The sequence below is a fragment of the Narcine bancroftii genome, chromosome 2 (assembly GCF_036971445.1).
Source record: "Narcine bancroftii isolate sNarBan1 chromosome 2, sNarBan1.hap1, whole genome shotgun sequence".
Lineage (NCBI taxonomy): Eukaryota > Metazoa > Chordata > Chondrichthyes > Torpediniformes > Narcinidae > Narcine > Narcine bancroftii.
Window position 1 is genome coordinate 318308138 of NC_091470.1, and position 21063 is coordinate 318329200.

Sequence of the window (21063 nt, forward strand, 5' to 3'; positions counted from 1 at the left end):
ATCAGCCCACTGGCGGTGGTCAATGTGGCAGGCACCAAGAGATTTCTTTAGGCAGTCCTTGTACCTTTTCTTTGGTGCACCTCTGTCACGGTGGCCAGTGGAGAGCTCGCCATATAATACGATCTTGGGAAGGCGATGGTCCTCCATTCTGGAGACGTGACCCATCCAGCGCAGCTGGATCTTCAGCAGCGTGGACTCGATGCTGTCGACCTCTGCCATCTCGAGTACCTCGACGTTAGGGGTGTGAGCGCTCCAATGGATGTTGAGGATGGAGCGGAGACAACGCTGGTGGAAGCGTTCTAGGAGCCGTAGGTGGTGCCGGTAGAGGACCCATGATTCGGAGCCGAACAGGAGTGTGGGTATGACAACGGCTCTGTATACGCTTATCTTTGTGAGGTTTTTCAGTTGGTTGTTTTTCCAGACTCTTTTGTGTAGTCTTCCAAAGGCGCTATTTGCCTTGGCGAGTCTGTTGTCTATCTCATATACTATATATATATATGTATATTCAAAAAAGTCCATTCCTCAAAAAATATTTGACAATTTACCATTATATATCTACCTGCATGATCCGTAATCACACTCTGAACTTTAATTGGTAAATTTTTCTTAAATAAAATCTCCACTCCCCTGGCTTTAGAATTAAAGAAAAAACTACTTGGTCTACCCAATCTCTTTTTAGTTTTAGGTGTTTTTTTTTTGGTAGTAGCACATCTTTGTATGTATTTACAGGGCAAATATATGAAAAACCATTTTTGTATGTATAACAATAAACTGAATCCTGAATCATTTAGAATATGATCTTCCAGTATTTACCTGCTCACAATTCCCAGAGTACAGGTACTCCCCGACTTATCACCGTAATTTGGGCCCGAAGGATGGGTCGCATCTCAGAATGGACACTTCAGAATTTTGCCCGTGTGCTTGGAGTCTTAAAGCAAATTTTTTAAATCAAATCTTTCTTTCATCATAGATTTTTGTTGTATTTGATAAACTATAACAAGGATAAAAAATATGCAAGAGTCAAAATGTCCATACTTACCTTGTTAGCATTCCAGGGCTCATAGCCTGGGCGCGGCCATCTTGATTCCTGTGCACATGTGTCAGTCTTCAGTTGGCGCATGCGCAGTGGGTTCACAGATGGAGTTCGGTTGGTGCATGTACAAGAGTTAACAGTGCAAATTCAATATAGTCAGGGCGCTTAATTTTTGAGCATGTGTCAACTGAACTCCAATACGTGAAACCACCATGCATGTGCCAACCGAAGGCTCGCGCATGCCCACAGGAATCAAGATGGCCATGCCCAGCCTATGGACCCCGGAACACTGTTGAACAAGTATACAAATTTTGGCTCTTACATGCCCTGTATCCCTGTTATAGTTTGTCAAATACGACAAACTACATAAATTTTATATTTTTCTTATTTTAAAAAAAAATTCAGTCGTATGCGAGTAGGTCGAAAGTTGGGGAGTATCTGTAATTTAAAGTGAAACTAAAGTGTGACTAATGGTTAGATGCTATGGCGAGGCTACCTGAAGTTGAATATCATGTTTGAACCACGTTGAACCCATTGCCTTTGCCATAGTAATTATGGAAATTGACACTCACCGAACCAGATTTTCCTTGTAGCTAACATTGATTTTGGAAGGAGTTAGGGTAAGATTCCCTTCTTCATCCATGAAGCTCTCTTCACTTATATCATAATAACCATTTGTCAACAGCCGCGGACTCCGACGACACATGCAGGGGGAGACACCCAAAGGATTTAGAGGACAAGGTGAACAGGAGCTCTCACTGGCCCTCAATGAAATCCTGGAAACAACAGAATACAAAACACAGTTTATTGATGAAAACAACCAGTCTTATTAAGGAGACATAAAAGACTGTAGATGCTGGAATCTAGAATTAAATTAAAAAATCTGACAGGAAGAACTCAGAAGATCAAGTGGCATCTCCCAAGATAAAGGGATGATTAATGTACTGGGTCTAGCCCCTGCTTCAGGGCAGATTGTTGATGGAAGATCGTAGCCAGTATCTAGAAGTGAAGGGGAAGGCCGAGACAGAGGCTGGTAGGTGATAGCTGGAATGCAATGGAGGGGTACTGATGGGCAGATGGAACCATGATGGGGGGAGGGGGTGAGGGATAAGAAAGAGGGTGGCATCTTCATAGGCTAGTCTGTGATAAGCAGAATCAGAAATGGAGAAATGATAGGCAGATGGAGTCAGGTGGGAGAGGGGAAAGAAAAGATTAAGCAAAAGAGAAGAAACCCAGGTAGATAGGCTTGTGGGTGATGGACAGATGGAACCAGGAGGGAAAGAGCAATACATCCTAGGGAGAAGGGAATGGGGAGAAAATGTACAAAGGGAGATATCAAAGGTGGACTGATGGAAGTGGGAAAGAAACAGGGGAGTGGATTACTGTTCACAACAGGCCGTAGGTAAAATGCAATACAAAGTACAGTTCTTCTAGGCATTGGCCTCACCTCAGCAATGGAAAAGGCAAAGGACAGACAGACCAGTGTGGGAATGGAAAAGGCAGTTGAAAAGACATGCAACTGGAAGCTCAAGGTAGTCACTGCAGGTAAAGTGCAGGTGTCCTGCAAAATGGTTGCATAATCTATCCTTGGTCTTGCTGATGTAAATGATGCCAAATCACAGCCACTGAAAGCCTTAGAGCAGGTTGAAGGAACTTAAAACACATCTTTGCCTTACCTGGAAGGGCCATTTTCTTGAGTCTTTGCCTTACCTGGAAGGGCCGTTTTCTTAAGTCTTTGCCTTTCCTGGAAGGGCCATTTTCTTGTCTTTGCCTTACCTGGAAGGGCCATTTTCTTAAGTCTTTGCCTTACCTGGAAGGGCTGTTTTCTTAAGTCTTATTCATTTTGAGCCTTATTTAAGTCTTATTCATTTTGAGCCTTATTTAAGTCTTATTCATTTTGAGATTAGTTAATTCTACCTTCTTTAGAATAACAACCCACTTTTTAAAAAAACAACTCATTACTGGTCAGATAATTTAAAAAAAATAGAAGTTATGAGTGGCAGTGCAGTTTTTCAAGGCCTCAAACAGCAAGTTATTTTACATTTCCTTCTCTCATCAGTCCTCTAGGGTTTGAAAACCAGGATGATCTCTAATCACTGTTTTCCGATTTCCTTCTCTCATTGCTTTCCAAAAAGAAAATTCGCTTGGGCCTCAATCTGGCCAGTTAAGCAAACCCAACTAATCAACACACTAAACATGTATTTCTCATGCAAGTAAACTGTAACATGCTTCTGAATACCTTTGAAGGATCATTTCAGGAGACATCTCGTTCTGAATTTCTTCTGGTAATACCTGTGTAGCTGCCACAGCAATAGAGGTTTTGTTAGTCATAAGAAACGGTGAGAAATATTGATTCAAACAGCCATTCTCATTGGATTCCCTATAGACACCCCCCCCACCACCACCACCCCAGAGGCCATAGCACATTTAAGTGAAAGCCTTATTTTCTTATCACCTCATGTAACATAATTTTTAAATTTTACTTTTATGTGGTCAGTAGGAGAGAAACCAAAACTTGACTGCTTCACAGGGAAGGGGGCCCATAAACTTAGAGCAGAGTCCTCAGGGGGGCAGAGCCATAAAGGTTGAGAATGGCTGGTTTAAACTAACACATCCAACAATCTCAAAAATATGTTACCGACATGTGCACAAAAACATTCCGAAATGATTAAAACAAATAAACTGTAATGGAGGGTGATGGAGGGAAAAAGCCTTTGATCAAGATATTTTATTAGGTTGGAATTGAATGTATCAGTTATGCCTTCTTTAGAAGTGCAACCTGCTTTTAAAGTTAACATTTTAGCAAATATAATGATTGGTATGGTAAGTAATAGTTCCTAATAAAATAAAGCAATATCAGGAACAAGGCCTTTAACGAAAAAAAACATGGTCACGGATTCTTGCCATTGTTCCAGCAGCAGGCAATACTGTCAGGTTTTAATTTCACCTCAAACACTCTTGCACAAAGCCAACCTTAGTCAGGGAACCACAGAACTGGAAGACCAGAGAGCTGAAGCAAAAAAATTCCAATCTTAGAGATGGACCACATTGTGGTGCAACACTGTGCTGCGGGCATATCCGGGCACATCCTCACTGGGCTGGGCAGGCTGGCCCGCCTTCTGTACTTGTTGGCCCTCCCCATAAGATCCCCTCCCCATAAGATCCCCTAATGAAGACTGAGAGCTCTAGTTTCCTCCCGCATACCTGCCTTGGACCTGAGCCAGCAGCTCGTAGAGGCATGTCTGGGTCTTCTGATCAATAAACCCTTTGACTACCTGCTTTGTGTCTATTGGTGGTCATTGATCATGCCACAATTTATTGATCAGAAATTTTAAAGTGCCATGGACAAAGCAATCCGACTGGAGAGGCTGGAGACCAATCCAAGGATCCAGAAGCCTCCGAAAAGTTTGATATCTGGCTACACAGTTTGAAGGCCTACCTGAGGCACCATGAAATCACAGCCTATGGTGATCGGTACGACCTGCTCTTCACAGCTGTGGGCCACCGAGCATACCAATTAATTCCCAATTGCACTGAATATGAAGAGGCAATGCCCCTACTCCGACAGCAGTTCAGAGCCCCGAGTGCGCTTGCTTCCAGCTTAGCTCCCAACGCCAGGGTCCAGGTGAGTCGGTCAATGATTTTGTGAGGGCCATGCGGGAGCTGAGATGAGTCTGCGGGTGCTGGAACGTGACTGCAGCGACCTACCAGGAACTCATCTACGATGGGCTAGTTGCTGGATTCCACTCCCATCAAATACGGGAACCACTCCTGGAGAAAGGCAATCTACAGGAAGTGGTGCAGATGGCCCAAGCAATGGAGACTGCTCAAATGAGCATGGAAGCCTACTCAGCAGGCCTTGTGGCCATCAGGTGGGGAGAATGGGTGGTGCCATCTTGGGACACGGGACCCCTGACTGCTACCGGCGAGCACACAAGATGCAACTACTGCGGCCAAAGTAAACACCCACGGAAGTACTGCTTGGCCTATAGCACATCCTGCTCGAACTGCCAGAGGAAAGAACACTATGTCAGGGTATGTCATTCTAAGCCCCTCTCTAGCAGGGCTGCATGCTGACGGCGACCCGTGTCGCCATCTTGGGCCAACCCATTTCCGTCATCATTTCTGGTTGCTGAGACCCGAACTTCCTGGCCGACGGCGCAATGACATGGAGGGACATCACATCCAGCTTCAATTCAGGACTCCACCATATGTGATCCAATGGGGGTGGCCATCTTTCCAATCTCCTGGGTGACCATCTTGGCAACAGCCAACCCACCGACATAACAGTAGCGATTCAGACAGTGAGTTGATGTTGACTTCCATCATGCTGGACCAGAGCAGAACCACCAGCCACAATCCCCGCAGGAACGAGCAGGTGTAAAGAGAGAATGGTACGATTTGGAAGGTCTTCAAGTCGAAAGGGATGCCCCTATCCCAGTAGCAAGAGGTCCTTCCTGAAGCGCTGCACACCACCAGGTCCTTACTTTGCATGGCAACAAACGCAACGCCCCAAGAAAAATTGTTCTTTTTCCCTAGGAGGTCAGCATCAGGAACCATGCTGTCTGTCTGGCTGACAACCCCAGGGCCGATGATTCTCCAGAAACATGTTAGAACTGAGATTGTTCCGATATCTATTAAATATTTTTTTTTCTGGATATTTGCAGAATAGAGACTGGCTGGTGGTATTTGTGCTTTATGTGAATGTTATCATCAGTACATCGTTCTGTTCTTGGGTGGCCATTTCCAACTTTCCAAAAGGAGGACATGCAGGGTCGGCATCAAAAGAAATCTGATCGAGGAAGTGCACCTCCTGCATGCGAACCCCAAGAATGTGCTGATAAGGTACCTGGATGGACAGAACAATACAGTGTCCATTCAGGACCCGGCGCAAGTGAGGGACCTGGCACGGGAGGTGCACATGATACCCCCCGGGCAGTGACCAGTCGGCCCCAGGGATCATCCTGGCAGACAAAGTAGTGATCCCACCTCCAACACGGCCCTCTCCCCCCCCCCCACACAGAGCTTTCCCCACCACTGGAGTGTCTCTCCCTCTTCTGAACCCCCCTCCACTGTTACAAATTTCCCACCCCCTACAGCCGAGCGAAGAAGCTACCATTACTCTGGAACCAACGATACAGCCAGCAGTACTTTGGAGATCTCAGCACCGAATAAAGTCACCGGAGAAGCTGAACCTGTGAACTGTATAGACTACAAGTCTCGTGCCGATGGACATTGACCCGCATCACCTGCCGGACTTCACTTAAAAAAAGGGTTGAATGTGGTGGAACATGGTACTGCGGGCAGGTCCTCAATGGGCTGGGCAGGCTGGCTTGCCTTCTGTACCTGAAGCCCCGCCCCACAAGGTCAACTAATAAAGGCTGAGAGCCCTAGTCTTCTCCTGTATACCTGCCTTGGACATGAGCCAGCACCATGTAGAGGCATGTCTGCGTCCTCTTATCAATAAAGCCTTCAACTCTTGCTTTGTGTCTGCGAGTGGTTATTGATCGTGCCACACACATGTCAGAATTGGAGCAAATCAAAATTCACAGAGGGTTTTGTGCTGATATGGTTTCAGACAGAGGAAGGTTTGATACCATGGAGGGATTTGACAACAAGGAAGAAAAATAAACAACTCTCAGGTGTTGCTGGACCAGGAGCTAATGTGGTGCAGTGAGTGCAGAGCTGGTTCAATACCAGGACATGCAGGTGAGGATACAAGCTGCATACAAGTTCAAGTTTGCAGAGGATAGGTGAGGAGACTAAAAAGGTCAGAAACACATGGATAAAAAGTTCAGAAACAAATCTTCTGAGATGGATAATATTGTGGAAGAATTACAATGCTTTTAATACATCAGATTAAGATAAATGAGGGAGACCTTGATATTTTCATAAATTATATGCTGAACAATTTAATGTATTTTAACTCTGTTCAGTTGATTTTTTCTTTTAAAAAGTTACCATGTAATGAGCTTGATATATAATGTGATCCTGGATACATTTCTGCTGTTCGAGTACTCTTCAACAGTCAAGAATGAATGAAGACCTATTGGAAGAAATATAAAATAAATAAATCAGTTTTACTGTTAAAAATTTCCAACTAATATCAATGCCCTATAAAAATTTTGGTTACAAGAACTATCTTTTTTTTTAATTTAAATTTTTAATTCTCTAATTCCAAAAGTGGTAGCAGAAATTGCAATCCTGTTATCTTGAGATTTCTCAATCACAAAATCTGAAGCACAATGAATAAGGTTCTAATAGAATCTTCAGGAAACATTATTGCAGTTTTCAGAAAAGTATAAATGTTTGAACATTAACCGAGAACCAAAAAAATCTAATACAAAATAGCAGGAAAGATATTTTAAAACCCAAGTGCTTAAAAATCTCTCATACTCTGATTTTTTTTAAAAAAGTACAATGTGTCCACCCAGCTGAGATTTCAAAAGACTTCAACCTTTTACATTCCTGTTTTTAAATATCAGAAACACCTGGGAAAGGTTTGAGGGGGAATGGAGCAGTGGAGAATTCACTCTTTCACATCTGTAACCTTGGATAGGTGCAGTGTTTTGCACCTATAAAATAACAAAAGGTTCCAAACTGCATCAAAGGAACTTTGAGGGAGGTAATCAAACAAAATTTGACACCAAGTTTAACAGGTTTGGAAATATCATTCCTTGGGTTTTCATAGGAAACTTTTTCAAAATAAAGAATCAAAGATTCAGATTGTGGTTTCCTTCAGTTTTACTTTTCCTGTTCCTTTAATTTTCTGCATATTATTGTTCACAAATTAGCTCCTTCCTCCATGCTGAAATAATGCATCCTGCAACAAAATGCTCTATCCAGAGAGAGGATAAAATTTGGATCCTGATACTACAAGGAGCAGATGTGGTGAAGTGCAAGCAAAAGGCAAAACAGAAGGGAGCAGAATAGGGTGGCAGGGCAGTCTGGCTTTTGAGGACACTGTCCTCCATCCAGCGCCACCTCGAGCCAGACATTAATTTGTCTTCCATTTGGGGGTGTAGGCCTTACAGCAGTGTTGGTGCCGAGGTGAGGGGGGAGGGCCATCTATGGGCTTTTCCCCCAATCAAGGTTCTGTGCTCCCCCAATACGATTGCGGCCATAGTTCGCCATCAGACCCACCCCACCTTCTCCTGCGTCATTAGCGTGCGACAAGCGTCACTAGCATTAATAAAAGCAACACCCTCGTCTCCTACAACAGAGGGGCGGATGATGTTAATATTCATTGGCAGGTAGATCCCAGCAAACAACAGCAAACTCCCTCCCCCGTGCTGAGCGAGTTTATGAGCATTCCACTGTCCCTCCCACTAACATGCTAATACCCTCCTCTAACATTAATTCTGGCACCGACCCTACCCTATCACCCATCCATCCACCCCAAATGGACAATAAATTAAAAGGCAGAAACTGCAGAGGGGGAAAGGAAGAGGGAACATACTTGTCAACTGAAGCGATAGCAGTGTCCCGGGGTCCATAGGTTGTCCATGGCCATGTTTCTTTTTGCATGCAGACGTGAGTGCTGGCTGACACATGCATGATGGATTTGAGTACCAGGGCCAGCCAGCACAAATGTGGTGAGTTATTTTACTGGGATCGGTTGGCACGTGCATGGTGGGCCCAGACGGGGGAATTCAGGAACGTTTAGCGCAGTGTGCAGGCACTTAATTCTGGCACGATCTTCGGCAGCGCTACTTCAGTCAATGTCAAGTGGAGTGTGGAGTAGTGGCGCGCGGCCAGTTTTGATCTTTGTAGGAGGGTGAGTGATGCTCCGTATATTTTGTCAACCATTACATAAACACATTACATTAATGCAGTAGAGGTGTGGAGAGTTGGAGACAGAGTGGGTGACTTTTTGTTCTTTATTTACACTGTATGAATGCATATATTGTATGTAATATGGAGATTGAAAAATCATTGAATAGGGAAAAAGGGCTCTCGCAGATCATTGCTAATTTATGTTGAAATAGCCAAGTTTTTGCTGGATTTATATAGGCAAAAAAAGGTTTCACGTCAGAAATTTTATTTAAATAACTAAGGTGATCGTCTGTTCGCATTTGTTGTTTTTGCAAGATGGCTTAAATTTTATTTAAAAATATTTTTTGAAACACTGTATATATGGCCATGTCCTCAGGAGCGGCGGGGGTGGGGGGGTGGGGGGAAGAGAGCATTCGCAGGCATTGCCATGCCTCCAAATGAGTTATTGCACGCCCACACCATTAGCATCAGTACACGATGCAACACATCCCACCACTACCCCCCCCATTGAGAAAGTCTTTGAAAGTTAGTTTGTTCCCTCCCCACCCCCCCCCACAGTTACCCTAATGCCCTCTATTAGATTTCTTTTGATGCCGACCCTGCATGTTCTCCTTTTGGAAAGTTGGAAATGGCCACCCAAGAACAGAACGATGTACTGATGATAACATTCACATAAAGCACAAATACCACCAGCCGGTCTCTATTCTGCAAATCTCCAGAGAAAAAAATTAATAGATAACGGAACAATCTCAGTTGTTGGCATGCAGCTTTGTAAACAGAACAACACAAATCAGGTATCTGAACTGGAACAATAGTATTGCTGCATTGAATGCTTTCCAAAGACGTTAAATTCTCCAGTACTCCACATCATTTTTATTTATAGTAGTTGCACATTCCCATGAACTGACATACACTTAAATCTGGCCTGACCATTTCCTTTCAAAGTCTAACAGAGCTGCCCAGACAGAAGGAAGTCATTTCAAGTTAATATTCCTACCTCTCCCCTTTTTGTAACAGTAACAATTTAAGTTGCACACCTCTTTACAATTTAAGGGCATACACGAGTTTTGAAACCTCAGTGTCTAATCTTAACATTCAATTTTTAAAAAATCACTGTTAATGTTATAGACCTTTATCAGTAGCTATTACCATGCTTCTCAATTTGAATTTCACTGCATCAGTTTCGCTGCATGCCACAGGCTAAAAGTTGCTTGGCTCCTCAATGGTCATAGTAAAGCAGTCATATGCAGAGTGCCTAGGCAGATATATTCTATTCAGTAGAAGGCCTAATAAGTCATGGCAGTTGCAAGGTGCTTATACAAATTCTGCATCCATGGCTTTTCACCTGCTTGCTCTGCCACTTCAGAGTTAAAAGAAGAAAAAGGGCTGCAGTTTGTTGGGAGATGACAGCAAAGATTGGGTTTCAGCCACAGGCCCTGTACCCTCTAAGATGGGCACCTGCGCACGCGCACACTTGTTTTGCAAATAGCGCAAAGGAAAGACACCTAAAATAAAGTAGTAATTAATAATTATACGCAGTGAAAATAATTTCTTAGCTGTTTCTGTGAATAAAAATAACTGCACAACTAAAATATGTATGTTATTCTGTGCAGTTTTATGTCAAATATTTTGTAAACCTATATAAACTGTGCCATCTAAATGAGTGAGTTTTGATTTAGTCATTCCCAGCAACTTTAATAATAATGATCTGAATTGATGGGTGTTATTGTTAATAATTTATTTAGGCATTGCATCACAAAAATAAGAAATGCTCATTGATTGATATTTATTTAAGGGAACAACAAAGTAGTTCAAAGTATAGAATAAAATTTTAAATAAATACATTACTTTGTAGAATGCAAACATACTTGTATTATATTAAGACGTGCCAATACAGTTTTATTAGCCATGAGAGATAGGCTGTGTCAAAATCATCCTGAAAGAATTTCAAGTTTACATTTGCACAAGCATTTGGTGTGCACATACTTTTGTCACAGGAAAAAGAAATTGCACAATACAAGATTTTTGCACATACTGACAACTTTAAAAAAAAATTAGAGGGAACATTGGCCACAGCGAAACATAAGTGGTTTGGATGAACAGACATTCAGGCTCAGATTGGTCAGATAGACAATCTGGGTATGCATGAACATTAATAACAGCAAAGATGTGCGAGCAACTGCTCAGCCAGCTCCATAAAGGAGGGACTACTTGGAAGATAATGAAAGCCTTGGTCTCATGGTAAACATCCAAGGCCAGGTTACAGCTTTGTTTAATTAATCCTTCAGTCTGATAGATGCTTGCTTCAATGTGCAAGCCCCACATTTTCTCACATACCTTTCTTCTGTGCACATGACACAGCCCTCATTTAACCAGAGATGTGTGCAGGTGACATCAAAAAGAGTGTCATGCATTGTTTACTGTCCCTTTGCAAATGCACATCATAACCTGAAACCCAGAGCAAATTTCAACTTGCACACTCCTGGCACATTAAAAACGTAAATGCAGTTTTCATCAAATTCAATTATGTAGGAAATTGAAAAGGAAACTTCTGATGTTAATGTCCTGATGTTACTTGTTTCTCTCTCTACAAATCTGGAGTTAGATTTATTGGTCTCATTTAATTAAACTGCTTCAACAGATTATCAAACTCAGATTTTGCTGCTTTCTTCTGTTTTAGGGCATTGCTATTATATTTGCCAGAGCCTGCACCCAGAGGCAATTCATTGTATGAAGTTCTCTAACTCAAAAGACAATTAGTAGAATGTTAAAGTCCCCGATACGGGCAGGAGCAAGGGGGAGACGGCGGCCCCAGTCCGGGCACAGGGAGAGCAGCAGCGGCCCCGGCCCCGGTCCGGGCGAAGGGTAAACGGCGGCGGCCCCGATACGGGCAGGAGCAAGGGGGAGACGGCGGCCCCAGTCCGGGCACAGGGAGAGCAGCAGCGGCCCCGGCCCCGGTCCGGGCGAAGGGTAGACGGCGGCGGCCCCGATCCGGGCAGGAGCAAGGGGGAGACGGCGGCCCCGGCCTCGGTCGAGTGAGGCAGGCGGAGGCCCCGGTCCGGGCAGGGAGTGGGAGGCGGTGGCCCCAGTCCAGGCACAGGGTGAACTGCGGCGGCCTCGGCCCCGGTCCGGGCAGTATGGACCGACCTAGGAGGGGAGGCAGGCCCCTCCAGCCCGGGTAAGAAACCTGCATAGGAGAAGGCCACTCCGATATAAAACCTACGACCCAAGGACCTCGCTGCCACGTCCCAGCTTGCTTGGCCACGGCACACGAACCATGGGTGTAAAGGGTGGGGCCAGTACTGCGCGCACTGCACTCCACCTAAAAGCTCCTTTGCGCAGGCCCGAGGACAGGTCCACGTCCTCCCCCTCAACGTCCTCCCCCTCCACGTCCTCCCCCTCCACGTCCTCCCCCTCCACGTCCTCCCCCTCAAAAGATGCTCACAAACTCAAGCTAGCATGCTGGAACATCAGAACCATGCTAGACAAGACTGACAGCCACCGACCTGAACGTCGGTCTGCCCTCATTGCACATGAACTCCTCAGACTTGACATCGACATAGCCGCTCTCAGTGAAGTCCGCCTGGCAGATGTAGGCAGCCTCCAAGAACGCGGCGCGGGCTACACACTCTACTGGTCTGGCAAGCCTTCGGATGAACGACGCCTATCTGGTGTAGGCTTCATGGTCAAGAGCTTCATTGCCTCCAAATTCGAAAACCTTCTGACAGGCCTCTCGGACCGAATCATGTCCATGCGACTCCCACTTCAAAACAAGCGTCACATCACCCTCATCAGTGTCTATGCTCCAACCCTCCAGGCGGAACCAGCAGAAAAGAACAAGTTCTACACCGACCTGCGCAACCTCATCCAACGTACCCCTACAGCTGACAAGGTTGTCATCCTGGGCGACTTCAACGCTCGTGTCGGCAAAGACTCAGAAACCTGGCCAGGAATCCTGGGCAAGCATGGCGTCGGCAAGTGCAACGACAATGGGCGCCTCCTGTTGGAGCTCTGCGCAGAACAGCGGCTTGTCATTACAAACACCCTTTTTCAGCAGAGGGACAGCCTTAAGACCACCTGGATGCATCCCCGATCCAAACACTGGCACCTCCTGGACTACATCCTGGTGCGAGAAAGTGACAAACAAGATGTGCTCCACACCAGGGTCATGCCTAGCGCGGAATGCCACACTGACCACCGGCTGGTTCGCTGCAAGCTCAACCTTCACTTCAAGCCAAAGCCCAGGAACAATAAAGCCCCCAGAAAGAGGTTCAATGTTGGAAAACTGCAGTCAGACGAAGCGAGAGGAAACTTCCAGGCAAACCTCAAAGCAAAGCTCGACGTTGCAACCCGCCTCACGGACCCGTCCCCTGAAACCCTCTGGGATCAGTTGAAGGCTACCATACTGCAATCCACTGAAGAGGTACTGGGCTTCTCCTCCAGGAAAAACAAGGACTGGTTTGACGAAAACAGCCAGGAAATCCAGGAGCTGCTGGCAAAGAAGCGAGCTGCCCACCAGGCTCACCTTACAAAGCCGTCCTGTCCAGAGAAGAAACAAGCCTTCCGTCGCGCATGCAGCCATCTTCAGCGCAAACTCCGGGAGATCCAAAATGAGTGGTGGACTAGCCTCGCCAAACGAACACAGCTCAGCGCGGACATTGGCGACTTCAGGGGTTTCTACGAGGCTCTAAAGGCTGTGTACGGCCCCTCACCCCAAGTCCAAAGCCCGCTGCGCAGCTCAGACGGCAAAGTCCTCCTCAGCGACAAGATCTCCATCCTCAACCGATGGTCAGAACACTTCCAATCTCTTTTCAGTACCAACCGCTCAGTCCAAGATTCCGCCCTGCTCCAGCTCCCTCAACAGCCCCTAAGGCTAGAGCTGGATGAGGTTCCCACCCTGGATGAGACATATAAGGCAATCGAACAACTGAAAAGTGGCAAAGCAGCAGGTATGGATGGAATCCCCCCAGAAGTCTGGAAGGCTGGCGGCAAAACTCTGCATGCCAAACTGCATGAGTTTTTCAAGCTTTGTTGGGACCAAGGTAAACTGCCTCAGGATCTTCGTGATGCCACCATCATCACCCTGTACAAAAACAAAGGCGAGAAATCAGACTGCTCAAACTACAGGGGAATCACGTTGCTCTCCATTGCAGGCAAAATCTTCGCTAGGATTCTACTAAATAGAATAATACCTAGTGTCGCTGAGAATATTCTCCCAGAATCACAGTGCGGCTTTCGCGCAAACAGAGGAACCACTGACATGGTCTTTGCCCTCAGACAGCTCCAAGAAAAGTGCAGAGAACAAAACAAAGGACTCTACATCACCTTTGTTGACCTCACCAAAGCCTTCGACACCGTGAGCAGGAAAGGGCTTTGGCAAATACTAGAGCGCATCGGATGTCCCCCAAAGTTCCTCAACATGATTATCCAACTGCACGAAAACCAACAAGGTCGGGTCAGATACAGCAATGAGCTCTCTGAACCCTTCTCCATTAACAATGGCGTGAAGCAAGGCTGTGTTCTGGCACCAACCCTCTTTTCAATCTTCTTCAGCATGATGCTGAACCAAGCCATGAAAGACCCCAACAATGAAGACGCTGTTTACATCCGGTACCGCACGGATGGCAGTCTCTTCAATCTGAGGCGCCTGCAAGCTCACACCAAGACACAAGAGAAACTTGTCCGTGAACTACTCTTTGCAGATGATGCCGCTTTAGTTGCCCATTCAGAGCCAGCTCTTCAGCGCTTGACGTCCTGCTTTGCGGAAACTGCCAAAATGTTTGGCCTGGAAGTCAGCCTGAAGAAAACTGAGGTCCTCCATCAGCCAGCTCCCCACCATGACTACCAGCCCCCCCACATCTCCATCGGGCACACAAAACTCAAAACGGTCAACCAGTTTACCTATCTCGGCTGCACCATTTCATCAGATGCAAGGATCGACAATGAGATAGACAACAGACTCGCCAAGGCAAATAGCGCCTTTGGAAGACTACACAAAAGAGTCTGGAAAAACAACCAACTGAAAAACCTCACAAAGATAAGCGTATACAGAGCCGTTGTCATACCCACACTCCTGTTCGGCTCCGAATCATGGGTCCTCTACCGGCACCACCTACGGCTCCTAGAACGCTTCCATCAGCGTTGTCTCCGCTCCATCCTCAACATCCATTGGAGCGCTCACACCCCTAACGTCGAGGTACTCGAGATGGCAGAGGTCGACAGCATCGAGTCCACGCTGCTGAAGATCCAGCTGCGCTGGATGGGTCACGTCTCCAGAATGGAGGACCATCGCCTTCCCAAGATCGTATTATATGGCAAGCTCTCCACTGGCCACCGTGACAGAGGTGCACCAAAGAAAAGGTACAAGGACTGCCTAAAGAAATCTCTTGGTGCCTGCCACATTGACCACCGCCAGTGGGCTGATAACGCCTCAAACCGTGCATCTTGGCGCCTCACAGTTTGGCGGGCAGCAGCCTCCTTTGAAGAAGACCGCAGAGCCCACCTCACTGACAAAAGGCAAAGGAGGAAAAACCCAACACCCAACCCCAACCAACCAATTTTCCCTTGCAACCGCTGCAATCGTGTCTGCCTGTCCCGCATCGGACTGGTCAGCCACAAACGAGCCTGCAGCTGACGTGGACTTTTTTACCCCCTCCATAAATCTTCGTCCGCGAAGCCAAGCCAAAGAAGAAAGAAGAAAGTCACTTATAGCTTGGTGAATGATCAAGTGATACCTGGAGAGTACTGTGGCTATAAATCACAAAACTTGCCAGAGCAGTTCCTTTCAAAGTGTTCACGTTGCTAGAAAAACTCTTTATGAAGAGTGTCGTGAATGCGCAGAAATGTTGGTGACTCGAGGTGAGTAACCCATGCAAGCTGCAGGTAACTCCGGTCGAGGGATTTGTATCAGGCCGTGTGGACTGCTAGAGATGGGCTTGAGACTAGCTGAAGGGGAATCAGGTATCAGAACTCGGATGAGAGGGTGATGAGGGTGCCGAAAGGTTCCTGATCGTGTCGGAGGTTCGTATCTGGAACTCGGGCTGCTGATGGTTTGGACTGGACTGTGTGGCTACAGGGATGATTAAGGTGAATCCTTGGACACATAGTGACTCTGAGGGTGTTAAGAAAACAAACAGCAGAAAACATAACAGAACCAAATAAGCATACAACAGCTTCTTTACTTCACCTTGGTAACACATTCAGGAGTATGGGGAATAATAAGAAAGTGTTTAATAACTCATTCTATACATTGAACCCACACGAAGCATTGGAGTGTTCATCATTCATTTATATACAATTTTGGGTGGACCCTCAAGTTTGACATGAGCCTCACACACCTTTGTTTTGTGTTTACCATTACATGTTACCTTATAATGCCTACAAAAGTTCTGGGAAAGTTAGAGTGTCCTGATTCAAGGCTTGTGGACATGTCTGTGAACTTAGTTATCTTACCACAGCACAGATGTTAAGAAAGCAATTATATTCCCATGTTTGTACAAGCAGCAGTTACTGAAAGCCTTCCCTAATCTATTAATCATTTAGTCACCATATTCGTAAAACGTATTCTTTCACAAGGGGGTTCTCTTTTGCTTCTCTTTCGCTGTCTGTAAGAGACACATGCTGATGGCATATGCTGATGGCACATGCTGATGGCATATGGTCTGTCTTAGAGCAGATGAAAACAAATTTGTATAATATAGCACTGTCTTCATTACATATCAATAAATTGAATCTTGAAAAAAAAAGGAGGCAGGGAAAGGGCATTCTATGTATGGAGTAATACAGCAAGGATGAGGTGATAAATGTATACTTCTTATCTGTGTGCACCAAAAACAGGTAGAGGAAGGTAAATCATCTGATTAGTTCAATACAAGGAAGTGGGGGCATTAATTGCTATGGGATGCTTTAAGGTTGATGAATCTCAAGGGCTGGATGAGATCTATTCCAGGGAATGTGAGTGGTGCAAATTCTGGTTTGACAAATTGACCACCAACTCACAGAGGACACATTTCAGATGATTCTTCATACCTCCTTCTGAATCATGATCCCATATCAGGTTGTCTCAGAAACCCTTTGATCTCCTTATCCTTCCATTTCTATTCCTTTTCCCAGATTTTCAGGCAGATCCATTGCTTCAACTAGCCCTTGCTTTATCAAACCAAGTGTTACGAGCCCAGAGGACCCATAAACCCAGCAGCAATAGATATTCACCAAGACAAATCATTACTTCAACAAAAGTTGCTTTTAACTATCTTTAAACATGAAAACAGAATCAAATTTTAACTTATCTATTAACTTATCTAATTCTTAGCGCACGTGTATGTAATGTGTGTGTAAGTTCAGAAAAGTTATTTGGTTCACAGTCCAATCTCACTTCTCATTCCTCCAGGTTCACTGGTTGCAGGCAATTCTTATACTGTGCACAGAATTTAACATTTATAAAGTTCACCAGGCTTTGGTGCTTGAAAAGTAAATGGTTACCGCTCAGGAAAGTTCTTGTTGGCTTTCAGAGAGAGATTCTTGTTCAAGGACATCCACAACTCCATTCTAGTGTCTTTCTGACACAACTTGCCCCTTCAGGGATCTCCAGATGATAACCTCTTTTTTTTCAGGTCACAACCGAGTTCCTTTTTGTTTCTCTTATTCCAAGTGAAACATTAAACAGCCAGTCTTCTCACATGAGCCACAAGGACTTCGGCTAGACTGTCTTCCAAAAGCTTGCCACCTTGTCCTGTTCCAGTCCCCAATAACTTTTTTCTGGTTGAAACACTGTCAAGTGCTCTGTCTCTCTCACACTGAGACTGAGAAAGCCTGTTTGACTCTCTCTCCTTACAAAAACCACATGACCCTCCTACAATAGCAAATTATCCTTTCAGACAGCAGCAGCTCCAGCATGCTCTTTCATATGTTGCCTTGATAAACAATAATCCTTAGTGACATCACTTGAGCGCTCTTCAAAGCGCTTTCAAAAAAGGTGTGAGAAGCCACTATGTCTCCAGTATTTCAAATAAGATTTGTTTTAAAATGTTTGCACATGACCTACTCTAACAAACCTTTCCCAATTTATCTCCCCAAAACATTTCTATATACTCTGTCACACAAGCTAAATGTTGACTGCTGGCACAGGATACATTCTCTAGACGATCTAGAAGCTTCTTAAATGCTACTATCATATCTACTTCCACCATTCCTGGGAGTCCTTTCCAGGCACCCTCCACTCCCTTGTGTAATAAACCAATAATAAGCTTTATGGGTTGAGACTCTTGGCAGAGACTTTAACAGATGGGGCATGAAGTGCCCAACAATGTCATGTGGGCATGTAGTTTTAGAGGTATTTCCAGTAAAATTGGAGGATGATGTGGAAACAACATTCGATCTTCAAATACCCTTTGTGTCAATTAATCCAGGTCTGTGCCATTGCATTGATGAAATTCATTGAAATCTGCCAAGAGGTGGCATCTGATATTCATTTTCTCTATAACATTGAAGGAAGCATTCAACAGAGCAATGCCATCTCCCCACTCACTTCCTGGTAACTTATTCTGTCACATGCTTATCAATTCTCCCACTGATTCTCCAAGAACTCGCATAATGAACAATTTACTGTAACCACATATCCAGGGTTTCATCTAGAAATGTTATTGTTCGAGAGTAGTATAGTGCAGTAAAAGTAGGTTAATAACAGTCCTTTGTCATAGATGTTGAGTGTACAGTGATGAACTAAGTGATGATTATCTAGGCTTTTTTTAAAAAAAGTATAGAATTTGCAACAAAGAAAGGGGTTGTTCTTTTCAAATTGTTCATGCCAATAAATATGTTCTACATGACTCCACTTTCAACCCATTGCATATGAAACTATCAGCTTTTTTTAAAAATTCTTCCCTAGTTTACATTTCTTTTTCTTTTTCTTTGGCTTGGCTTCGCGGACGAAGATTTATGGAGGGGTAAAAAGTCCACGTCAGCTGCAGGCTCGTTTGTGGCTGACCAGTCCGATGTGGGACAGGCAGACACGATTGCAGCGGTTGCAAGGGAAAATTGGTTGGTTGGGGTTGGGTGTTGGGTTTTTCCTCCTTTGCCTTTTGTCAGTGAGGTGGGCTCTGCGGTCTTCTTCAAAGGAGGTTGCTGCCCGCCAAACTGTGAGGCGCCAAGATGCACGGTTTGAGGCGTTATCAGCCCACTGGCGGTGGTCAATGTGGCAGGCACCAAGAGATTTCTTTAGGCAGTCCTTGTACCTTTTCTTTGGTGCACCTCTGTCACGGTGGCCAGTGGAGAGCTCGCCATATAACACGATCTTGGGAAGGCGATGGTCCTCCATTCTGGAGACGTGACCCAGTTTACATTTACTGGCTGCTATTTTGATACTGAGTGGGGCCTGTACACTGGCTGCTATTTTGATACTGAGTGGGGCCTGTACACTGTTATTTTCCCTCCAGCAGTAAAAGTACCCCAGTAGTTACTTAAAATTAAGGACACAATAAATAGAGAAACTCTCCATTTTTTGGCTGAAAACACAAAATTCTGTTTCAAACCCGCACAGGATATGCAGTATCACCAACTTGTGGGAAACTGGGTACATTTTTGGTGATATTTATATTGATAAAATATATTTTTTTAAATTCTTAGTAATTTCAAATAGGAATATAAAATAGGAGAGAAATCTAGTTCATCATTTACTAAACACATTAGAGCTTTTAAAAGACAACAGTTGAGGGTTTTACTGTCTCTGCAGATTATTTATTTTCAAATGCAAGCTCGCACTATGATTGCAAGATGAACCCTGTGGTTACCACGGAAATCATCTTGGTTTCTGCTTTGCTGAGCAAAGCCTGTAATTAAAAGGAAGGAAATTTTTAAAAGCAAAAGGAGTATTTTGCTGATAAAAAAAAACTCTTCTACATTAGATAGCAACATATTTACTAATCTTTTCAGAGTGATCACGGCCTAAATGAGGATCGCATATGTCATTCCCTCAGGGGATTGCTGTAGAATCATTGGTGATGTACAATTTAAGAGAACGAGCCAGTATTTATGAGAGTGTTAAGAAACTAAAGATTCTGCAGGAGGGAGCTATTTTTAAATCTCCACACAAATATCTGTTGCTATGCTCAGAGTCAAGGCAACAATATAGCAGACTAGAACAGGAATACAAACGGCATAATCCATTTCGCCTCAAACTTTTTTTTCAGCGCAATGGTGTACACTACCAGTCAGATACAATCAGATCTTTTAAGAGGCTGTTAGATAGGTACCCAGAACTGAAAAAGGAGGGTCATGCAGTAGGGAAATTGTAGGCAGCTATTAGAGTACTGTAACATGAAGGGCCTGTACTGTGTTCTACATTCACTATCCTTCAAGATAGTAGGCTAGGCTTGGGTAGCTGTTTATCCAGGTACCAAGTTTCCACACCTGCTGTCAAACATGGAAGTCCTGGATTTACTGACAGATTCTGGCATCCTGTCTTACTGAAATAGCTCAGCATTTATGCTGAAAGAATTGCCTTGCAAAAGCAATGCCATGTTACACCTCATGCAGAATCCAAAGTTGTATTGATTTTGTTAGGGATTCTAGAGTCACCAAATGAGGTAAATTGTTTAAGTTGCAAGAGTTATTTACTTTCAAATAACTTAAATTTGACTGTCTCCATCTTTTACAGTCGACAAAACTGGGTAAGGGTTTGCTGGCAAGCAAAGAATTCACGGCAGTTTCAAGGGACAGAGTTGTTGAAGGCCTTGATGCTGGAACACACTATTCTCCAAATTTAATAACCTGATAAGATTACGGCACTGCCTGTAACAGTAACGCTGCCACTGCTGCAGACTCAATGAGAGCACGGGTTGGAGACACAGCGCTCCCCTGCGAAGTCCGACTGCCTTCGGCTCTGTACAGGCTTTAAACAGCCTGTTAAAAAAGCCAACAGCGGTTTTATTTAAAATCCTGTGACCATGGGGTCTGGATTCAAGATGGCATTGCCTATGGTCAGCAGTAGCCATGAGGGTTTGCAGACTCCAGGGAAGCAGAGGGCTGGCACAGGACCCCAGAAAATGAGAACACTCCCCCTCCTCCCCCCCATTTGAGAAGGGGAAAGCAGAGGAGACAAACTCACAGCCTAGTGACCATGGCAGCAGACCAGCGAGGGGCTCTGCAGTTGAAGGACACACAGTTGGCGGGATGATTGCAACTCGAGCAAGGAACCCATGCAGGCTGCGGACTGCTGGAGACGGACTGAAGAGGTACCAGGTATCAGAACCGGATGT

At 44.8% G+C, this 21063-nt stretch overlaps 1 protein-coding gene across 8 annotated transcripts in view; it reads right to left on the reverse strand.

The window, feature by feature from the left end:
• Nucleotides 1–21063, reverse strand: part of LOC138755569 (transmembrane protein 71-like) — a 55555-nt gene that overhangs the window by 28455 nt on the left and 6037 nt on the right. For 4 of the 8 annotated variants that reach the window (XM_069921785.1, XM_069921782.1, XM_069921786.1 and 1 more), the window contains exon 1: nt 1606–1695. Coding sequence is in view for 3 of the 8 variants with exons in the window: in XM_069921781.1 (XP_069777882.1) it covers nt 1606–1809; nt 3273–3333; nt 6995–7034 (305 nt within the window). In the remaining 5 variants the exon portion in view is untranslated. Of the gene's footprint in view, nt 1–1605; nt 1810–3272; nt 3334–6994; nt 7080–21063 lie in introns of those variants that run through there. The other 4 variants (XM_069921781.1, XM_069921779.1, XM_069921780.1 and 1 more) reach the window with 2 other exon arrangements.